Source organism: Caretta caretta, chromosome 3, assembly GCF_965140235.1.
Source record: "Caretta caretta isolate rCarCar2 chromosome 3, rCarCar1.hap1, whole genome shotgun sequence".
NCBI lineage: Eukaryota > Metazoa > Chordata > Testudines > Cheloniidae > Caretta > Caretta caretta.
The window spans coordinates 138,775,539-138,793,623 of NC_134208.1; the positions used below are offsets into that span (position 1 = coordinate 138,775,539).

The following is an 18,085-nucleotide window of genomic DNA, read 5'->3' on the forward strand; positions in this document are numbered from 1 at the left end:
ATTGGAGTGGTTAACCGAATATTTTCACTTACTTTGGCTCCCAAACTGTGTTTTCATTATTACCTATGGTATGTAGTGTCAGTTCATTTACACTAGGTCAAAATAATGAGATTACTTTAAATGACATGTTCCCCGCATGCTTTGCTAACACAACACAAAATAGTTTTCTTTTCGGGTTTCTTTTAACACCAAACTTTTTTGATATCCGCTTAAGTCTATCATATTAAGCCATAATATATCAACTCTGAACTGACCTACAGTAAAAGACCTCTTATTTGATGAGGTATTTTGTTTCAGAGTTACTATTAGAGAAAGGTTACTCTGTGGTAAAATTGACTTATAACAATCTATATAGTAAAATCCCAGGTTAGGAGTCCAAGGAACTTGATAAAATGTTGAGAATGCAGATTGACGTTTTGAGAGAGATGTTGAGTTTATCTCAGTTCCTACAATACTTGGGAAGAGGATAAAGGTCTAATTATCATGAATCAGTCTCCCCTTCCTCCCCATTTTCATAAAATATTTAATGATCCCTTTGAAAATCAAGTATACTTGCTGAACCCACAAGACCCACATAATCCTCGGTCCAACTGTGCAAATGAGCTTTTGTGAATGCAAATTGAGTACCTGCTCATGTAAAAGGGCACTTACAGTATTTTCACAACTGGCAAAGTTGCATATGAAAATGCAGGTGTGTATAATTGATTGTGCTTTTTATTGAGAGAGAGAGAATTCGGCTTTGTGTATCTATAGTTTATAGATAATGAAAAGTAAATTTTATTATTTCTGTTACTAGTATCTGAAAGCCCGTGCTGTTGCATGGATGTAATTTATACAGTCATGTGTGTGAAAAAGCCAAAAATGGCTGAGAACTAAAAATTGAACCGTAACAAATCACAAATCCCAGAGATTATTGAAACTTGTGATATTTTAAACAAAAGGAGCTGTCAACCGGGGGGACAGAGAGCAGAGGGTGGATGGATGGGGCAGAGATTCTGGAGGGGGGCAGTCAGGGGACAGGGAACAGGGGGGGTTGGATGGGCATGGGAGCCCCAGGGGGCCTGACAGGGGGCAGGGGTGTGGATGGGGTTCAGGGCAGTCAGGGGACAGGGAGCAGGGTGGGGGTTGGATGGGGGTGAGTTGGTCAGGGGACAAGGAGCAAGAGGGTTGGATGGGTTGGAGGTTCTGAGGGGAGCAATCAGGGGGCAGGAAGTGGGAGGGGCAGTTAGGGGGCAGGAGCCAAGCTGTTTGGGGAGGCACAGCCTTCCCTATCTGGCCCGCCATATAGTTTTGCAACCCCGATGTGGCCCTCGGGCCAAAAAGTTTGCCCACCCCTGCCCTACAGACATACTAGGCTTCAGAGTGAGAATCCTGGGATCTTATTCTATAGGTAGTAGAACCAACAGGGATTGGGACTCCATTGTACACTACACAAACATACATATACATCCATATTGACAAAATTGGGCTCAAGTTGCAAGATTCCAATGTGGATCTGGATTTTGAATATCCCAAAGAAATGATGATGTGGGGTCCAGGGTTTTGGCTTAATCCATTATAAAAATAGACCTCTGGATTCTCTTGTAGATTCAGACTCACATATGGGAGGGCTCACCTGGCTTTTAGTTTGGCATCTTGTGATGTTAATTAATGATAACTTATTTTTAAGGAAATCCCTAAAAAATATTGAAAATAATCCAAATTAATGACTGGTGCAATATGAGTGACACCACAAATGTATTTGGCCTATTAAAAAAAGCTTTTGATTTACTGTCTCCCTTCTTATTTTTTTTCTCTGCAGACTATGTCAGAAAGTCACAATGATCCTGCACAATAACACTACAGTCTCCCCCTTGTTTTCAAATGTGAGCTTCTTCTGGAATAGAGATTCCCAGGGAACAGGGCTTCTTGAGGATGCAACATCAGTCATTGGCAGCTATGACTTCCCTCAGACAACTGAGAGTTTTCCCTTCACTACTGTGGAAACAGCCAATAGGTCACTAGATGGCATGAACAAAGATCCTCTGGGTGGACACACACTCTGGCAAGTAGTTCTGATTGCCTTCCTCACTGGCATCCTCGCACTGGTGACCATCATAGGAAACATCCTGGTGATTGTGGCATTTAAAGTTAACAAACAACTTAAAACAGTCAACAATTACTTCCTGCTGAGTCTTGCATGTGCAGATTTGATCATCGGTGTTATTTCAATGAACCTTTTCACCACATATATCATCATGGACCGCTGGGCTTTGGGAAATTTGGCTTGTGATCTATGGCTCTCCATTGACTATGTAGCCAGCAACGCTTCTGTCATGAATCTCCTTGTCATAAGTTTTGACAGGTATTTTTCCATCACCAGGCCCCTTACATACAGAGCTAAACGAACAACCAAAAGGGCTGGAATGATGATAGGCTTAGCTTGGGTCATCTCGTTCATTCTTTGGGCCCCTGCCATCTTATTTTGGCAGTATTTTGTTGGGAAAAGAACTGTGCCTCCTGATGAATGTTATATCCAGTTTCTAAGCGAACCTGTCATCACTTTTGGCACTGCCATAGCTGCCTTTTATTTGCCAGTCACCATTATGACTATTTTATACTGGAGGATCTACAAGGAGACAGAGAAACGCACCAAAGAGTTAGCGGGGCTACAGGCCTCGGGCAGCAAAGCTGAGGCAGCACGCTTCATTCGCCAGACTGGTAGCTCCAGAAGCTGCAGCAGCTATGAGCTGCAGCAGCAGAGTATGAAGCGCTCCACCAGAAGGAAATATGGCCGATGCCACTTCTGGCTTACAACAAAGAGCTGGAAACCCAGCCAGGATCAGGGGGACCAGGAGCACAGCAGCAGCGACAGCTGGAACAACAATGATGCCGCTGCTTCTCTTGAAAACTCTGCCTCCTCTGATGAAGAAGACATTGCCACGGAGACGAGGGCCATTTATTCCATTGTGCTGAAGCTTCCTGGTCACAGCACCATCCTCAACTCCACTAAACTACCCTCATCTGAAGACTTGAATGGGTCAGGGGAGGACTTACAGAAATCCGACATGGGGTCAAAGGAGAGGAAACCTAAAAGGTTGCACTCTCAGAAAACTGTGGAGGACGGAGGAAACTTTCACAAGAGCTTTCCTAAGCTTCCAGTTCAGCCAGGGTCAGCAGTAGAGGCAGCCAAGGTTTCCGACGGCATTCCGTCGGTGGCTAAGACGTCCGCAGCCCTGCCTTTATCCTTCAAGGAAGCAACCCTGGCCAAAAAGTTTGCCTTGAAGACCAGAAGTCAGATCACCAAGCGAAAACGAATGTCACTTATCAAAGAAAAGAAAGCAGCACAGACGCTCAGTGCTATTTTGTTTGCCTTCATCATCACCTGGACACCATACAACATCATGGTTCTGGTGAACACCTTTTGTGATAGCTGTATCCCCAAAACATTTTGGAACCTGGGGTATTGGCTTTGTTACATCAATAGCACAGTGAACCCTATGTGCTACGCATTGTGTAACAAAACATTCAGAACCACTTTCAAGATGTTACTGCTGTGCCAGTGTGACAAACGGAAGCGACGCAAACAGCAGTATCAGCAGAGGCAGTCAGTCATTTTTCATAAGCGGATCCCCCAGGAGACTTCATAGACTAGTATTTTTAACAAACAAAAAACAAACTATCAAAGGGCATGTGGGAGGGGGAGTGGTTCCAGGGTGCTGATACAGACGTTTCATCATCAAGATGTGAGAGCAGCTGCCAGGCTTATATATCCTTTTAATAAATCCAGTTTAATATTAAAATCAAATCTGCATTAAGCAAAAACAAACAGACTTCAAGGTTTTTTATTAAGGAAATGAAAGACTTTAATAAAGTTTTCCTACAAAATTACAAGAAGCTGTAGAGCAATTATGAACCCGTTACTGATCAGCCCAGTTTTTTTGGTTTTAATCAACTCTGGGATCTCAGGTAAGCACATCTAGCTAGTCCAGTTCCAGCTGTTTCCAAGGAATCAACAGTTTTCAATTCAAGTCATGTGTGGATACAGCAAGCTAGTTAAACATTGTTATGAAATTATTTAAAACACTGTATAGGTTGCAAAACTGCTTCTTGTTGTCCCAGTAAACCTTTTTGTCTCCTCTTTTGGTGTGATTCTCCTCGTAGCCCTGATTCTTGAACCTTACAGAGTATCTATTTGTGCTGCTCATGTTATGTGTGTGTGTGTGAATGCACAAGTTACACTCACACTCCACCATTTATATATATATAAATATGCCAGGAAAGAAGTGATCTATCAATCTAAATTCTTACATGGGTCCCTATCGTTGTGGTATGTGAGTGAAATATATGATTTGACAAATTAGTCTGTAAATGTAAATTTATTTTGTTATTTGCAAATTGAACTTATAGTGTATATTTGAAAACATAAAATACACACCATTTAGAAAGAGATAAATAAGTACTACTTGTGATCCAAATGCAGTCCACAGATTATTGCTATGGGACATATGCCAACCTAATACAGAGATGCAGCCAGATAAAATTTAATACAGAGATGCAGCCAGATAAAATTTAATACAGAGATGCAGCCAGATAAAATTCTGTATGTATGCAGTATCGTATTTCAGTCCAAGTGATAATGCCTCCTCAGAAGCATTGGCTACTGAGCTCAAAGTTGAGCATAGAATTCTGGAATCTGTAGTCTCTGCAAGCTGCATGTCTGTAGTAAAAGTTGAAAAAGTCTGCATTTTATGGAAAAGGAACTTTCACAGACTGCCACTGTGGCCTTCAGTTGCAAAAGGCGTGTGTAGAAGAAATCCTTTGAACCCGAAGGACACTTATTCAAAAACATTTCTTTTTCACAGTCTGTTTGAAAAGCATAGTGGATATCACCAACTTGCAAGCTGGCACTTTCTGATAAAGAAAACAAAAAAGGGGCTTTAATATTTATAATTTAGACATGGCCAATATTTCCTGGTATTTATGATGTGGTCTGCACCAAACATAGTGTGCTTTATAAAAGTCAGAGATCTCCTGAGGAAAGTACTGTACTTTTAAGTATTGTTCTAAATCTTATTTAGTTATGTGCTGAAAGATAATTTCATATTAGCCTTTGAACTGACCAAAACAATTTTTTTCCTGATACTCATATTTTGCTGAAAATAATAATAAAACAATAAACAAACAAAAAAACCCCAACAAACTTCCTTTATAAAGAGGCATCAGTGTTGTGAACACAGAACTGGTATAAAAGCTGCTTTTGTTTTCTGTGTGAGATGGTGTTTACAGATGATTTTGACAGCAGTGGAAGTATATTAAATGGTGTCTGTGTATCTGAACTATTTAATTTTGTGTTATGTTTATATGAAGAAATATTTATACAGACTTCACCAAATGTTTTATTTAATGTTGATAAATATTGCTCTTCAGTCTTCAACTGTAGTGTCCTTTTAAAGTGATTCATAAAGGTCCGCTTGAGCAATGAATACAGTATACCTAGCTTTCATGTCACTAAAGCAAATATTCATACTCATAACATTCATAGTTTTTATTGTTTTTCTGGTATGAGTTATATTAAATGTCTATCTAAAACAAAGTTTGTAGCCTATGCTCTAGGTCTAGTGATGAGAAAAAAAGTAGGCCTTGAGCTGTAGATCAGTCACATTTCAAGGTGGAGAAACCCATAATTTATTGGTCAGTTTTGTTTGCCACATCCAACCAAAGACTTACAGGGAGCCACCAAACTGTTTCCTAAGCTGCATAGAAAATTACAGAGCTTTATTTTACAGAACTGTGTAGTAACGAAGTGCATATCTGCAGTACATTTCATTATTCAAGTTGACCTTCTAACTAATGTTTGAACAGTTATAGATATATAGAGATATATTGCCATCTTATTATATTCTGATAATCAGAGTAGTGCAGTGCCCTCTAATTCACAAAGTATGAGAGCAAGTAAGGAAGCCAGAATTCAGCAAGAGACTCTATTATATAACGCTATTGATTTTACTATGGAAAATTATTTTTCTACCAAAGTTAAGCTTCTTCTGAAAAGCAACTGTCACTATTGTTTACATGATAGGAAGAGTTAAAACTCTTGGATTGTTTTCAGAGAAAAAAAATAAACAATTTGATGTGTGAACAGGCTTGAAAACGTTATTTTACAGACATAATACATTATGGATTTATACACATACTAGAAAAGATTAATTTAGTTATCTGTTTACTTAAAGGAATATGCACTATAAAATATTCAAAATTTGGCTGTGTTGCAAATACAATTCTAAACAAAGAGAAATCAGATTAATATTTCATGTGTGTCTGTGTGTTTGCATGATATATATATATTGTGTCCATTTGTATATATGCAAACAGATTATATATACATGCACAAAGAAATATATATGTGTAAGAAAGGTGCAATACAATTGGACACAATTTGCCACAGCATTTCTTTTCACAAATAAAAAGGAAGTAATGGCTCACATCTGATTGGGGAAAGTGGAGTCACAAACATTATAAAACTGTCAGTAGGAGTGCAGACAGTCATGTAAACCTTTCTTACATCAACAGGTGGCCTACTCATATATCCAGTCCTGCTCCTGTTAATTTCAAAGGTCCAGGATTGGACCCCATTAGAGTAGATTAATGAAGTTTAAGTCTACTGGGGCATCAAGAGTAAATTTTGCAGGGTGGGACCCAAAGGCTATCAAAATGGCAGACAGTGTAAACCCCTTTCTGAGACACCAGCACATACAGCATCATGTAGCTTTTGTATGTGCTAGGGTTGCATAAATTAGTTATCTGACATAAATTAGATTATGCAGGTATAACTGCAGCAAACAGTTACATTTTTCAATGGCATGATGTAACTTCTTGTCGCAGCTATAGGGCAAAATGAAATTACAGCTCTACTTATCTCTGACCTAAATCTAAAGGAATACATTAATGGTCTGATTCTCAAAGGTGCTGAGCATCTGAAGTGTCCTTTGACTTCAGTGGGATTTGTGGGCTCTAAGTATTCTGAAGAATCAGGTCTTATCAGGGGAACCAGCCATGTTGTGAAAAACTAGTATAGCCATGCAGATGTGCTGAAGAAGTTGCTCCCCTTCATCTATTAGCTTGCTAAAATCTTCAACTTTATTTTTTCTTTATAAGTAACTGTATTTTCCTGCTCTGCTGTAAGAAGGGCCCGTGAATACTTTTGGGCCATTCTCAACCTCGCGCCTATAACAATTGAACACATGAATCCAAGTACCCTCGGTTCTCCTGTACAGGATGCAAACATCAAAACAAAAAAGAAATCTATTTGTATATTTTCCCTGGTTGGCAAGGTCAGTAAGTTTAAATATGCACACACAATCACACCACATACACTTATGGAGGGCATAGCTGTGCAATATAATGCTGAGCTATGTGATAAATTGCATTTAACATGCACCCTTGGCACCTCACCATACATGAAGAGAGATTGAAAAGACCAGAAGTCAGAGACAGCTTTCCTTAGAGAGGAGACAATAAGAGGAGACATGATAGAAACATACAAAATAATTTAACAGTATAAAGCTGGTAAATCAGACACTTCTGTTCTCTGTATCTCATAACAAGGGGACACTCAATGAAAGTGAAAGGGGACAAATGCAAAAATAATAACAGGAAATACATTTTCAGGAAACAAAATTAGACTGTGGAACGCATTGCCACAGGACACCGTTGAGGCTGAAAGCTTAGCAAGATTTATATTAACATTTACGTCTTCCCCATGTGACACATTCCACTTGTTTCCCGCCCTGGAAGGTCCTAAGATTTTCAACTTGGAAGTTATGGCTTTGTGTGTGTGTGAGTGTGTGTGTGTGTATAGAAGAGCTATTGTAGTAATTTGTGGAGGTGCTTCAAATGTTGTGTTTTTTGGTTTTTTTAATGGTGAATATTTGAAGTTGCTCAGTGGCTGGAATTTTTCGAATTTGTCTTGGTAGAGATGGATTAGAAGATAGAGTACAGCAGGTGGACCTGTGATTACAGGATCGGTCTCCTGAGTCATCTCGGGACCCATGTGTAAATCTGTGGTAGATATCATCCTCGAATCAAGGAATCACCGATGACAGATGCCACAGGTAAAGATGCAAGATATATGCTCTTTATTACATGGCTATCACCAGCATGTATACACACATCTATACAGAGCATTAATATCTATGCTGTGGCTTTATATATAAAATTATACTGAAAAGTCAGCCAAAAAAGGAAGATTATTTTGATACCTCATGAACTGTAACCTGACAGCAGCACTGTGTTTACTTTTATTCTTTCACTTAGCTTGATAGAGAAGTTTCCTATTCTTTCTGCATAGCTCTCAAAGTGGATTCTCTTTTCCTCTGAAAATGGGCTTTTCTGGGTGTGATATAGGCCCTTTGGGCTTTTCAGATATCTAAAGATGGAAACCATGTCCCAAATTTCACCCATTCAGGTCTCGCACCTGTTTTACAATAGGTTTAACTTCATTGACTCTACCAGAGGTACTCCAGATTTCCATCAATGTGAGATCAGAATCAAGCCGTGTATGTCTACGAGCAGATTCTGTCTGGGATGGGATAGGCGAAATAGGATTTGACTACATATGGGCTGGGCACCCATTACAGCCCTACAAGCTGCTCTTTATAACCAAATTCCTGCATGCATATCGTCTCCTGACAGCTTTAGTAGGACTCAGCATGAGTGCAAGAGTCCATCCATGTGAACCAGCTTGCAGGTTCAGGGTCTGTTGGGGAGCTGTACATCATTGCAATATTATTTGCTTTAGATAACAGGTGTAGAGGTCATCTCAGCTTTACTGGGCTTATCCATAGTCTCAACATAAGAAAAATCGTGGGGGGGGGGGAAATCTCCTGATCTTAACACTCTGCTGTATGAAATTGCACTGTAATTTGCTGGCCTCGTGGACAGAGTTATGCATACTTTGAAAACCTTGCTTGGTTGCCTGTTTGAAGAAACTTAGGGTGTGAGTCCAGATCATTCATCTTTTTCTTTAACACAATAAAACCTAGTTTAACAGGGGTGTATGATTCAGAGAAAGCTTATGAAAATGGTGATACAAAGAGTCCTCTCATTTGCAGTAAGCAGGCCTAACATGCTTCTAAATGGGTGAAGCTATACAGTTTATTTAACTTGGCAGAAATCTCGGAAAATAAACAAATGGTAGAAGTTTTTATAGAGGCTCAAATCCTTCTCATGCATAAGGGTGAATAAATACATGTGAAGCAGCGCCCAAATAAGTTCACTCTATGATTGGCTTTGTAAGCCAAGCTCTTCCATCATTAGCTATGCCATACATGTAAGAGATGGATGCCCGGGTCAAGCCTTTTTGATCTGCTCCTTGTTTTCAGCACAGCACTTAATGACTGTACACTAATTCAGAAGATTTTTTTTTCCAGGAGTTTCAAATTAAGTTTTTGCTATTTGTTCCCTCCACTAAACAGTATTTCCTGGTGTGGGTGAAATGAAGCTATGCCTGTAAATCTGTGGTAAACATTAGTCACTTGGCTATGTTTAACAAAAAAATACCCCAACACAACACTGCTAAACACAGAGATTTCAATTCGGTTTGCAAATTATTCAAAACTGCATACCTAACATTTATTTTACATGTGGATAAAATATCCTAAGGATCTTCGTGCTATCGCAGTGTAATGGAAATAAAATCCAAGGGCCACATCCTGACTCCTGGTGAGGAAACTGAGATGTTGCTCTGCATGCAGAAATAATTGGGTGGTGTTGAGCCACTGTGGTAATTCCTCACACAATCTCTAAATCTTCAGCATAGGGATGTCTCAGAGAAAGGGGGTGTGGCTGAACTGGTGCAAAATGAGACAGCCATATGGCTGTTTTTCTTTGTGCAGAGATCAGCCAGGGCTGTGGAGTATAGGGTGCCCTAACCCCTTTGTTGTTTTCCCCCTTCCAATCTCCTCCACTCTGCATTGCTTGGACACATCCCAGAATAGGTGTCTATGCAATAATACCTAATGCTTTGTGCACTGCACTTTCTTAATTTATTACTGTATCTTTTCACTATGATTCTATCCATTCCCCAAACACACACACACACACACACGCTCTCTCTCTCACACACACTCACATTCAGATTTACACACACTATATTTCAAAGTGCAAGTTTCCCAGGTTACAACATCCCAGGACTTAGTGTGCCAAAATTAAATCAGGACATGACCCGAAATCCACACATTTGTTTACAATAGTGTTACAATAGAAAGTTATGCCCTCCAATTTTTAAAATACATTAAAAAAAACCCACTCTGTTGATAAATTTTTTACTGGACCTCTGAGCTACCATATAAAAGATCATGAAGTTCTCCTTGTTGCTTTGCAACTACAGTTAAATCCTGCAGTTTCACATCAATGATGCTGGTGCAGCCAGACAGAAAAATAAAAGAACGGGTGGTCATTTTAGCTTTTACTGCACTGGACTCCATTCTGAAGTCCTCACTCAGGCAAAGTACTCATTGAATAGAACTGACGTTTTGCCCAAAGGTAGGATTTCAGGATCAGGCCCAGTTTTTGCAAACTGTACAAGGACAAACTTTAGGGGGGAAGTTATTTGTTTTCAGCATTTCAGAGGAAAGAGTAAAAAATGGAAAATTGATATGTAGTTGTAAATGGCCTTGACTCTTAAATTTTTTTCTGTGCATCACCCTTGTTTTGAAGGAAACTGACATAGAAGTGCTAGGAATAGTGTGTCAGAAATGCAGCCCTCTTGAGCAGGTCATATAATCATTTATCATCATGTCTGATAAATAACCCTTACTGGGGCTAAAGCTTCCAGTCTTGAAGACGATGGGATTTTGGATAGTCCAAAATCACTTCTGATTCCCTATAGATGGTATAAACAACTGCCACTTACTGTAGAATTTGTTAGTCTAACCTGCTCTGAAAATGCTGTGCCTGTATGCAGAATAGTCTCTCTGTCGTTCTGGCTGTATGTGCAGCTATAGAGCCACTAGTGTCAGTGAGGGTCCTTTTACACACGATCAAAGCAGTACAGCTACATAGGGTATTTGCCCACAGGTACTGTCAGCATCTCATAAGGTTGGTGCACACATATGTTAGACACCACCTTGAAAACTGAAATTGTATCATTAAAAAAGCACACTGAATACTCCATAGAACTTTCAATTTTTACATGTTGCTACCACACCCTTTGCAAGAGAACTGAGATTATTAGATGACTAGTCTTTTTTGTGCTCCATTTACACAATATGTGAGTTGATCTTTACAGTATCATAGAGGAGTTAAATTGAGAGCTAGATTTGCCTATTCACACCTGTTCCCCGAAACTATGTTTTACCATATATATTGGGACAGACCACAGAAAACATCAAACATAGGCGGAAATAAAATATCTGTGCAAAATTTAAAGATTTAAAAAGCAAAAATGTATTTTTTTTTTGTTTTGGATGGTTTGTTTGTTTTAAACCCTAATATACCACTAATTAAATTTAGTAAAAATCAAGCCGATTTTTAACTCAGAGAAAATGTTACTGTACTAGAAAGCTTTGGGGCTATAGTCAGTAAAAGTTATTAGAAGTCGTTAAGGGAAGCAGAATGTCACAAAAAGTGTCCGAGAATTTAGAAATGTTTACTTTGCATGTTTTATTCTTAACTGAATTTCACCTACTCAGATGTTGACTGTAACCCAGCTGCCTCTCTTTATTGGCCAGTGATAAAGCTAGCAGGCAAAACAGGTCTCCCCACCCCCAAACACTTACCTGAACCTAAAATTGCCAACTTTTGTCTAAATCTGAATTAGAAACGTTCTTCCATTGCTTTTGAGGTGCTGTGACAGTTGTGTACATTTTGGAATTTAGGATGCACTTTGGTCTCAGGACTGTGGTTGTGAAATGGAATCTTAAACCTTTTGCTCCCAGATAGATATGCTGGATATTCTGTTAATAGCAACAGAGCTAGAACTGGTGACGTTACAGGAATTTGATGAAGATATTCAATGTCCCTTGATATGTTTTTAAATTCTTAAAATCTGAGACCTTTCCCTTCCCATACTTATGACTGTGGATCAAAGCAGGCTCTACAGACAATAATCTAAACCTACATTTGTCTGTGTAAATAAAACTTATTGTAAGATTTGAATATTTAAAATAAGTTTACATCCTTCAGATACTTTTTCTATGGCATGTCTGAGAAAGATTTTGAATTACATGGACACAGAATGATAAGGGTTGGTGCCTGTGAGAGTCTCTCAAGTAGAATCCACAAGTTTTAAAACTCAGTCTAAAACATTAGAGATACAAGAAATTAATTTAAATCTGCAGAATTAAGTCCACTATTGAATAAGAGGAAATGCTTCCATAAGCAAGAATGTCCTTTTAAAAATGGCATGAAGTATTTTAATACCTTAAGCACATGCTTACCTTTAGGCATGTGCGTAGTTCCCTTGCCTTCCATTGGACTACACATGTGCTCACAGTTAAACACATGTTTAAACAGTTTGCTGAATCAGGATCAGAGTGATTAGCGAAATTCAGAATCAAGCCCAAAAGGCTTGATCCAATTCCCATTGAAGTCAGCAGGAGAGGGATCAGGCCAAATGTTGCTTTTGTCTGGAGTAATTAAGCATCCTGATAGCTTCATTTCATAAATGTGGGTCTGTATTTTAACTGCTTGATGAACCCACTTGTTTGGAGATTTCTTCAGCCAGCAGCTGTGGGTCTGAAATAAACAGCACTAGATGAAAAATAATGCAGGAGGCTATGAAACTGATACAGCCCTGTATCTATTGCCTATGAGCAGTAGTATTTGCCTATTAACAAGCACCTTCCCTGCCCATACATAAAGTGTGTGTGTGTGTGTACCTACATATGTGTGCATACACAACGTTTTAAAACATTGACCATGTTTATTTTTGCTATGATGCTTAACTGCAGAAGAATTAATCTGGCAGTTAAATAAAGCACTGCCTTACTGTATGTCTAAGGTAAATGTTATAAAAAAAAAATCCCAGTTCACATTGAATACATTTTAAAAACAATAACACATATCAGTGGAAGACTAGAGAATATCAAAGATTATTTACTGTTATTTGCCTCAGTGGTAATGTTTCAGAGGAACTCTGCTTCTTCCAACTAGTAAAAACAGCAACATGAAAAGGTTGACTATACAGGACCTGGATATTTTCTGAGATACCATTATACAAAAGTACTCCATGTTCCCCTTGAAGTCAGTGATAGTTCACTAATCTGTGGAGAGAGGTTGGGTGCTGAATTAACTGTAAAATGATGACGCAGCCTCCAAAGATCAAGTGCATTGCCAGCAATCCACAATTGTCCAGGGTTTTAAATACCGCTGCTTGCGTGAATTGTCATAGCTCCATTGAATGTGCCCCAAACTGAGGATCGGTCCCCCTGACGTGTGCTGAAGAGACTTGGCTTGCTCCTAATTGTCACAGAGGAACATTGCTCTTACAAGAGATTTTTCTCCTGCCGAGTTATTTTAACTTATTACTATTTTTTTAACCCCACACTGAAATCTGATTAGGTGGCACCTTCCCTGGCGGAACTTTTCTAGAAGAAACATTGTAATCTACAAACTGCAGTTACCCTGAATAGCCCTGATAACAACAGCATTATTAAAAGATGATAATTTCATTTCTTTAGTCGCTGCTCACAGCACTGCTTTCTCGTTAAGATAAAAAATGAATGATTGGATATTAAACTCATATCTGATTGTACTATACATTTTGTGCCATGCAGTTGGTGATGTAAGGTTTACATAACTGCTAGGTGTTGTTTCAGCATTTGAAATATATTTCCGCTTTCTCCTTTCCTCTCTAACACTGAGAGCAGACATAGAATACAGACTGAGCAATTAGGAAATATGAAACTGTTTCGTATCAAAGTAATTTTAGATTAGAGGCTGCAAGAGTTGTAAACAATCTTGAAAAGTCCATTAGAAGTTAAGAGTCAATGATTAAAATCTTCGCCATGTAGATTGCTCTTTCATACATTTTTGGGGGAATCTCTTTCTCTCCCCTCCACCCCCGCCCCCCAGTATCAGTTTGTAGAAGTAGCTCTGTACCGGTGTCCATTTGCATGCTACAGCTCAACTTAAGCTGCTAGAACTTCACTTCATGAAACTCTTTTGTTTCCCCAATGGATTCCACAGGTTGTACAGCTACTCTACCTTTGGTTGAGAATGCCAGCCAGTTTTGGAGCTGCATCTAAACTCCCACTAACTGCAATAGACCTCTGGAGTGCAAATTTTTACCACTGACCCACTGAGTGAATGCTGCCAGACATTTCCTTCACCACAGCTTGCAATTGAGTATGTGGCAGTCAATTGTTCAGTCAGTGCTTTCCAGCTTGCAATCATTAATCTGAAATCCTGTTTATTTTAAGAGTTTGGTATTGCCCTCTCCCCCTGCTTCTCCCCCAGTCTACATACAGCAGAGCCATACACCTGTCAGCAAAGCAATCTGGTGAGAAGATAAGCTAAAAATAAACCACCCTGAGTTGTATATCATGTTACAATCATCATCATCCTCACTTGCTCCAGAGGACAATGTATACATATTGCAAAACCTACATTGAAAATCATACTCAATTGAATTATAAACTCTCACATCATCCATTATTCCCATAAAAGTTGAAAAATAATGGATATAAGAGACTGCTCAACCCTGCTCCCTTGACAAATTGCCACTCACTTAGCTGAAGCATGTATGCCTGTATTTGTGAAAGGAGGTATTTTTGGGTGCCTCTCTACTATTCTGAGAGAGGCTAAAGTTAATTCACACAGAAATATTATTGGCCTTTTTTTTTCCCACAGCCAACTGCCAATGGCAAGTTTAATGCTGTCACTTCTGACTGTACTGGAGTCTTCCTGTATTTTGGACTATTGATTCATCTTCCCTCACGTGTGCCAGTTTGTTCAAACATCTTCCTTTCTCTTTGTTTCCTCCACAATGGCTTGTAAATCTATAAGCTTCAGCCCTTTACCACAGGATTTGCTGTGTACAGTCTCTCTTCGAGTCAAATTGGATCCTTAACTTGTTGAGCTACCACACAGCTCTGTACTGTGCTCTTTAATTTTAATACAATTTAATAAAAGTAAGCACGTGACTAAAATACTGAGGCATTAAAAATTGCCCATTCATATTATTTCCCGTCATTTAAAGCAGTTTTAGCAAATACATTTTTTCTATTAGGAGCAAATGCTTCAAAATGGATGGTCATGACTAGCTATGTAGCTTATAATGAGATCTAATACAAAACAGATACTCTTCACATATTTATTAAATAATGTTATCTAATTCATCCTAGCTGAATAGACTTAAGTTAACTGTTAATCCACACTCAAAACTCTCATTAACATCAATAGGTGTTCAGGCAGGACCAGCTGAATTAGTCTATCCTTGGAGGAAGGGTAAATAATACTTGGATTTTGTATTTCAGTTAAAAAAAATGAGTCAAGTTCCCTCAAGTGTTAACTCTCCAAACCTGTTTTGTGCCCTCAGGGAATCTCCTTTCATTACTCCACTGCAGTAAAACAGCATACAGCAGCACAAATTTCACTCATACAGTATATGGATGTATAAGACTAAACAGTGAAAACACATATTGTAAATGATGTGATGGAGTGAAATTGTATATATATATATTTCAAGTCTTCAGAATAGTTGAAGTTTTAACTTATTTCAAGTTTTTAAGTTGAAATCAGTTCATATTTGGAAATTTTGTACAAGCTTGTAAAGTTAAATACGTCACCTGTAATTTATTTTGTTGCCATATATTGACACATGCTCATTTATATATGAAGTGTATTGTTTATCAATTGCTTCTAAGGCAGCAATAAAAACATGAAAATTGTTCTCATTTTCTGTCACAGATGCGTCACCTAATATCGTGGGGCAGGACTTTGCTGACTGTGGAAGAAAATCTTTGCTTTTTTTCTGTTTTGTTTCTTTTTAGAAACAAAGTGAATTGGTGTTTTTAAAGTCATGTTCTCTTAGTCAAATAAGTGTCCCAGTCTTGCTTCCATTATAGATCCTGGGACCTATGCCAACAACCCCAAAGGAAGCATGACTGTACCCAAGCTTGCTTGTACATCACCCTGTTTTCCTGACTCGTAAAAAAAAAAAATCTCAGTGAATTTGGGGCTAGAGAGTAACTCTACCAACTGTCCTGAGCGGAGGGGCAGGGGCACTTAGCTGCATGGCCCCTGGAGAAGTGCAAATGACACGTTTTTTCAGGGGTCACCCAAGACAAATTTTAAAAAACAGTGAACCAAAAAACTGACAAAAAATTGTTTCAAATGGAACAAAATGTTTCATTTTTGATTGTTTTAACCTGCTAAATTTTTGTTGTAGAAGCGAAGTAAATTTCAAAATGATAAATTGTTTTGACTCAAAAAATCAAAGCATTTCATTTCAAAAATAGCAGAAAAAAGCATATTTTTTTTTTTTTTGCGAGGGAGTAAGTGGGGGTGGGATTTTGGAAGGGTTTCTTAGCTGACCAGAATAATTGGAACGATTCGTAAATGTTTTGGTTGACCTGCATCTGCCTTTTTTTGGTGAAAATTTTTTTCAACCCAATCATTTTGCCAAGCCCTCCCCAGAAGCAGGCCAGAGAATGAAGTGACACTCTTACACCACTTCTACACTTGGAGCTGGGGAGTGAAAGTCCCAGCTTGTCTATGGCACCCAGGCTAGTTCTGTTGGAGCTCATGTGCTGAAAAAGGTAATCTAGCTGGAGTAGGCTCAGACTAGCCACCCAAATACATACCCAGGAGGTTGGGGCAGGTACGTACTTGGGGGCAGCTAGCCCAAGCCACTGCACATTCTACACCGCTATTATCAGTGGAGCTAGTGTAAGTACGTGTACACAAGCTGTGAATCTCTTAATTCGCAGCTCTAAGTGCTGACGTTGCCATAGAGACTATGGGTATGTCTACACTACCCGCCAGATTGGCGAGCAGCGATCGATCCAGCGGGGGTCGATTTATTGCATCTAGTCTAGACACGATAAATCGACCCCGGAGCGCTCTCCCGTCGACTCCTGTACTCCAGCACCGCAAGAGGCGCAGGCAGAGTCGACTTGTGAGCCAGAGCCGTCAACTCACCGTAGCGAAGACACCGCGGTGAGTAGGTCTAAGTATGTCAACTTCAGCTATGTTATTCATGTAGCTGAAGTTGCGTAACTTAGATCGATTCCCTCTCCCCCCCCCCCAGTGTAGACTTTGGGGCAGGAGTAATTTATTTCAACCCTTTTAGACAAGCAGCTTACTATCCCTCCCCTGTTTTACACAGCAACTCTTACTGGTGATCAGGGGTGCAGCCGGGACCCTTCCCGCTCCCCACCTACTTGCTTGCAGTGGGGAATCTCAGGTGTGTGGTCCCTGCTCTCCCCTCCAAGCAGTGGGAGTCATAGTCAGAGCAGGGCCAAGTCATGGAGTAAAAGCTGAGTAAGGGTGTCATGATCTAGTCCTAAATAGAGCTGGGCACATTTTTTTTAGTGAATAGTAAATTTACCAATAATGCAGTTTCGCAGCAACATTCCTAAATTTGGGTCAAATGCAGCCAATAGCTTTTTTTAAAAATCAATTGTTTGCTCAGCTTTAGTACTAAATATTTATTAAGCTATCTAAAGATAATAGGTCAAATCCTGCTATCCTTACTTCCTCATTGACTTCAGTTGGAAGATTGGTGTGAGCAGCATTTGGTGCTATATACATATACGACATGTTCAGAAACTATGTTCAAAGACCATTATTAAGGTTGCAAGATCAAACAGGAGTGGAAAAAACAGGATGTGATCAAATCATTAAAGTCTGTCCCCTAATGCATGTGCACAAGATGGTTGAGTGACGGTTGCACTGGCAACAGTAATTCTGGTATTTCCTAACATTTGAGTGCATGACTTTGAAACCTTAATAGTGTTATTTTAATGTAGGGTGAGGAGAATATGTGTAATTTCCTAGGTTTATTAAACAAAACACTGAAAACACAGAAATTCCACCATGTGGCATCATGTTGAGACCCACATGGTTCACCAGCAGCGTTAAAACCTCTAGATCCACTGCA

The 18,085-nt window shown here is 39.2% G+C and overlaps 1 protein-coding gene across 3 annotated transcripts in view; it reads left to right on the forward strand.

Annotated features, from left to right (window-relative positions):
- Positions 1 to 15,872, forward strand: part of CHRM3 (cholinergic receptor muscarinic 3) — a 470,119-nt gene extending 454,247 nt beyond the window's left edge. For all 3 annotated transcript variants that reach the window (XM_048843778.2, XM_075126936.1, XM_048843779.2), the window contains one exon: positions 1,802 to 15,872. In XM_048843778.2, the coding sequence (XP_048699735.1) occupies positions 1,802 to 3,629 (1,828 nt within the window). In that variant the 3' untranslated portion in view covers positions 3,630 to 15,872. The remainder of the gene's footprint in view (positions 1 to 1,801) is intronic.
- Positions 15,873 to 18,085: the final 2,213 nt, after the last annotated feature.